Source organism: Morone saxatilis, unplaced genomic scaffold (assembly GCF_004916995.1).
Source record: "Morone saxatilis isolate NCDOM2014 unplaced genomic scaffold, NCSU_SB_2.0 Contig19, whole genome shotgun sequence".
Classification (NCBI taxonomy): Eukaryota; Metazoa; Chordata; class Actinopteri; family Moronidae; genus Morone; species Morone saxatilis.
In genome coordinates, this window is record NW_023339751.1 from 7828475 (window position 1) to 7834474 (window position 6000).

Genomic DNA, 6000 nt, shown 5'->3' on the forward strand with positions numbered 1-6000 from the left:
TATGCACATCACTAACTGCTCTGTTTCGCTAGTGGATCCATTTCCTCTCCATAGTTATTTTGGCATTCAGATGACTGTTGTTAATGTTGCAATTTAACACTTCACCACTTTCAACAACACCTGAAAGCTGAAACCGCTGACATTTGTTCGCTATTATTGAATTATCTGCCTGGAAAATACAAGCAGTTGGTATAAGAAGGAGCCTTACGTTAGCTACCAACTGATTCATTTATTTGGTCTCCATTAGAAAGTTTTTCTTTCTGCTATACATTGTTGGCTGCATTGCCATTAGCCTGCTTTTTAAAATATGGGTGATTTCAACCACAAACTAACAATGATTAACTCCATCCCCATGAAACCATAATACAAGCAATGTTAATATAATATTGTATGAAAAGTCTGTGTAGAAGTGGTTAAGGTCTCACGTTTTATGACAATATACCAGCAAGACATTTCTCAAATTCAACCAAATAAAAACTGTATAGGTTTCCACATTGCTTGAAAACCTTGTGCATCACATAGTGTCAACTTGATAGCAATTACCATCAACAGTAAGGTAAGCAATAAAGCGTCAAGGAAAACTCTACATTTAGGATATTTAAGTGAAATATTCAAGCATTTAAAATGAAGTTATGAATACTCATTTAAATTGTTTTGTAGTAGCTATAGGTGTAAGTCTCTAACAATCTGTTACTTATAGTATTTATCATCTCAGCCTTTCAAGATTTTTACCATCTTTTAATATTTTATTCTTTTTTTTTTGGATTGATTTGGTTAACCTAGAGTTAACAGCTCCATCCTTGTTTCTATGCTGGCTCTCTGGGTCCAAAGCCCTGTGTTTTGTCTTTTCCTTTTATTGAGGCAATCTGAGTTTTGGATTACACCAAAGAGAAATAAAGAAAAAGAAAAAAACTGTAAGTGGACCAGTTTGCAGCTTGGAAACCAGCAGTACGCCGAGGCTACTCAAATTTTGCGGAGAAGGTAATTCTAACTTTATTCTTCAAAACTACATCAACAATGCAATTTAGTTTTTGGCTCCTGGAAAATGAACTGAATGCCCAATATAAAAAAACAAAACAAAAAAAACAATGAAAAAATTGATTAATTAGACTTACCACTCCAGTAACATCAATACCCAGTATAAAACATTTGCTTACATTTATTTGAGGAACCTTAGCCATGACAATGTGTGGGCATACAGAATTTAGCAAGAATGGAAACCAACAATTAAAATACCCACCTTCAGTATAGTTGTCTTCTGGAAGCACGGACAGGCAAAGAGAAAGAGAGGAAGACATTCATTAAGCAGCATGCAGACTAGTACTGGCCATTGCATGTCGTAACCATGCAAGGCATTAAACATCACATGCAAGTGACCTATTGTAACTCCTGCAGACGAAATACTGATTTATGCACAGGCCTTCATTTTGTTTTCTGACCTGAAATACAGGACAGAGTTGTAACTGAATGAGCCCTTTTGAATATTTGATATAACCTTGAAGAATTAAATTCTTCTAAACAAGTCTTTGTTGGCGGCAGATGAGAACGAGCATCACTGTCAAAAGAGTGAAGAAACAGTATTGATCACGAGGCATAAGATGGTGAGAGGATAAAAAGCACATCTTGAGGCTTGAGGCCCGGTTCATGCGTTAGTTGATGTGTTAGGCTCAGCAAATCTTTTATTTATTTGACTTTTTTTAAAAACATGATGGACTGTAACTTTTGGTATCAACAAATATTTAATTCAACAGACTCAATGGAATCTGTGTGCAGTGTTTTTTCTGTGTTAAATGAAAAGCTGCTCTACACCGCATGTGATGAAATGCACTGCAAGAGGAAATAACCTAAATAAATAGAGTTGGCTGTGGTGTAGCAATGCCTCTAAGGTTTCAGGGCAGGCAGTGGGGTCTCGTGACTGCAACTCTATTCAGGTGATTTGGTCACAATACTGAAAGGAATGACCAGTGAGCACATATTGGCAATGCAAAAGGAGATTGCCTCCCTAATGAAACTGTCCTAACATTAATTTCGGCAATCAAAGTGAGGTTTGTGGAGGTGAGAAAACTGCCATGTAAAATGTCTCACTCTAATAAAGGAGACTGAGAGAAGAATTACTAGAATTATTATGTTGGTAGAGTAATAGCAAACAGGTGAGGTAAACATCATGCTCCCAGAAGGAAAATAAATTGGTTTGAAAAAATGATGTGACTGGAAACATGCAAAACCAATGAAATGAGAGTGTGTAAGGGCCCGACTGCCTATGAAAAGAACAAAATATAGTCAGTCAACAGTTTGATTCATCAGGCACTTACAGTTTGCCTGGAGACTGATTCCATATTTAATATTTAAAAATGTAAAATCATAAAAGCAGAAATACACAAAATGGTATTAAATAAAATAAAAAGAAGAATTGGATGATATTACATTATTTAGATTATTCAGTAAAACAATGAATTGACATCACAGAGACAGTAGCATGCAATGTGTAATCAATATTTGTAAAACAAGAAAAAAAAAGGTCCTGTAATCAATCCAGTTAACCATGCGACCAGTTAGGCAAAAGAGCCCAATTTCCACTACTAAATAAACTCCTACCTCTTTAAAATGGTTTCTTTCCCAGATTCAAGCGATTGTTTGACCCAAAACTTACCATCACCACCGGTTCCCCTTCCAAATCAGACACCATGCACAAAAATCAATCCAAATCATCATTTTGTGAACAAATTACAAGACATTAAAACAGTGCACTGCTTTACTTAACATGACAAGACCAATTTCATTGTATTTTGTGTAAAATTTAACATATATTTTGTAATAATTGTCACATAATTTGAAATATTATCATCAATGCCTCATTTATCCAAACACTCGACAATTGGAGAATACTTGGAATAAGTACGTATGTCATTGTGAATTTCCCTTTTTTTTTAAACATAAAATCTGCACACAAATTTATGTAAATTCAATTTAGATAAGCTGAATTGTGTGCAGTATCACAAGGACATCTACACTAGATAAATGAGATTCTATCATTAATGAAACTAAAAAGCGCACTTTGTTCACAAAAAGTTAGCTTGATGATGAAAAGCACATTGCTGAAAAAGCATTCTGACAAGGCAAGCATGAAGCCGGCAGCTGCAAAGTGACCACATGAGAAGAGAAAAGTAAAAGAATCAAGACCGTCTGCTGATGTCCAGACCCAAAGGACTTTTGCCACAATAACTAATAATTCCTCCCACTGCATTTCAAGTCAAAGTGTGACCTGTTTAAGAGCACTATTTTGGTAGTTTGTTTTAGATTTTGTATAAGGTTATTGTGTAATTAACATGGTATTATATTTATTCCCTTCCTCTAATTATTGGTGATCAAAAACACATTATAATCAGATTTAGAGGAGCAATGATTCATTTATAGTATTATTTAAGTACAGCTTGACAGGCATGCAGTATATAGTATCCTTATCCCATTTTCTTCACACTAAGAGACATTTACACATAATTTAAATCCCAACAGGGGAGAAACAAAAATAAATATAAACAGCAAGTTTATAATCACAATACATAAGCAAACAGAATATATGTGTTCAGATAATTTGTTTGATGGAAGGATTATACAACAACCTTTTATGCAAATTGTGTCCGGTGTAATTCTTTTGCAATCTTCTGTGGCCACACTACACAAGGTTTCATTTGTTCTGAAGAAAAGAAGCTTTCCTCTAACAGCAGTATTACCTGACAGGGACCATTAAAACAAGCCCCCTATCACACACACACACACGCTTTCTTTCACAAATGTACCCAGCTGGTTACATCCTAATCCAGAGACGTAAATCCATTTAATCCCCTTGACAAAGTGATCCCAGTGCTATTGTGCTGGTAACACTACACCAAAATGCACTCAACTGTCTATCAGACGATCTGCATCTGTGATGGTCTTGTGCTGTTGATCATGCACACAGTGTACGGCTTATGGAAAATAATTACATTACTATTCATATTGATGCCTTACTAAATTAAACATCTGTTGTGCGACAGCAAAAACAAATCAAGGATGGTAAATAAATTTATAAATCTATATTTCTTTTTTTTTTTTCCTGCAGATGATTCTGACACCTCGACACAACACTGATGCCCTGACTGTGAGCTCAAAAGTGTGACAACTGATTTATGCCAAAGTGACAGTTCGTAGAAAGCAAAACTAGCAGCGCTCAATCCACTATTATCAGCCAGCTCGACAAAATGTCATTAGGACATCCATGTCCATCCTGCAGTGTGTCAGAATGCGGTTGACTGATGAGACACTGCGAGAGCAGGTAAGGTTCAGGGTGATGCTACATTTCACATAAAGGAACATGTGTCACATTCAATAGACACAACATCCAGCAATAGATATCATTATTTTTCCTCTCTCATTTGACAATTTTAGAACATCTTGTCTGCCTGAATCAACCTTCTATCCTCCACTCTTAATGTCATCAGTATTACAGTGCTTTAGATTTGTTGGAATTCTTTCTGTCTGTCTGTTATTGCCTTGTATCAGCTGGATTTACAATAAAAAATCATAATTAAAAAGGTATTTATTTAACCTTGTAATAAGCATTCCCTTTTAGCAAACAAGCCTAAAAGGAACACAAACAAAATTAAATGTTTACTGCCTTGAACCCTTTTGATTACAATTATGATTCTAGTCTCGTATGAATGGAAACCCTTTGATTTTTTCTATCAAAAAGTCCAAATGTATTTAAATGATATTGAACCATATTTACAGAGGCAAAAACATGCTGAAAAATGTATTTTGTTTCTCGCCCATTTTCTTTTTCTTTCCCTGCCCAGCTTGTATACAGGCTGCTGCTTGTTAACAAGAGCCACACCAGGAAAATATCTATACCCGTTTTTTCCCCTTACATTTTGTACTCAAAGACCATGTGCAATCATAGCTGCCTTTCAATAATTGCTTTCAGTTGAAAAATTATTTCTGCAGCCTGTTCTTAGGAAGCCTAATTGTGTGTGTAATGTAGCAGCTCTTAAATAAATGGCCCCAATCTCTCCAAGAAAGCTGTGTATTTAGAAAATGAAAATCTGACTCTGAAGTCTGACTTTACCCTAAACTTTTAATAACAAGTTTGACACCAATAGTGTCTGTATGTGTGTTCATGTTCAGCATCTGTAATGAACAATTTCATACAGTCATTATTCAGGGAACATAGCCTAATTTCTTTTTCTCACAGTATTATGCTTTTTTGGTGGACTGGTCAGTTAGGAGGTGAGATAGTTACTTAAATAAGGGCATGGTGTATAATATGTAAAATGTCTTATCAGTGAAATTAAATGAAAATAAGTAATATGTTAAATAACCTTCAATATTATGAATTATTAAAAAAGTGACACTTCCTAATGAAGGCAGTTCAATTCCATCTTAAATAGCCCCAAACCCAAGCAGTTTATCATGCCAGCATTGCTTTGAAAATGTAGGTCAGTTACCACTATGTTTCGTTGTGGAAAAGCTGAGGCTCTCTTTGTGAAAACGTGTGTATCAACATTTGAGCATCCATTTAAAGATTCTGCAGAAAAATTTGCAGGTTGACAGTAATTTTTAAGTGAGACCACAATATGACGTGAGTACACTGCGCACAGTGTGTTTGCCTGCATAGAGCTCTAACTGAGCTCTATGTTTTTACATCACCCCTGCAACCTAAAAGCCCACTTCTTTCAAACCCCACATGTCCAGTTTGTAACGCAGGCTTCTCTGGCAATTTGGAAAGCTCCCTCAAGTGCCCCAGCAGACATTAACAACTGATTTCGCAGGGTGAGCAGTATTCCTTTTGACAAGTAAACTGAACTTAATTAACACTTAACATTGGTGAAGTGTCCCTTTGAAATAATTTGCACAAAAGAAAAGGGCATTCTATACAACTCTGTGTCAAAATGTGTCTTCAATCAGATAAAATAATTTAATTTAAAGGGGAACTTGGCAACTCTACCCATTTCTTCGCTGGTTTTC

General features: G+C 35.6%; 1 protein-coding gene across 1 annotated transcript in view; it reads right to left on the reverse strand.

Moving 5' to 3' along the window:
- The window catches only part of LOC118329748 (neurexin-1a-like), a 244810-nt gene that overhangs the window by 224644 nt on the left and 14166 nt on the right, over positions 1-6000 (reverse strand). The window contains exon 3 of the mRNA XM_035664025.1: positions 1241-1258. Coding sequence (XP_035519918.1) covers positions 1241-1258 — 18 coding nt within the window. The remainder of the gene's footprint in view (positions 1-1240; positions 1259-6000) is intronic.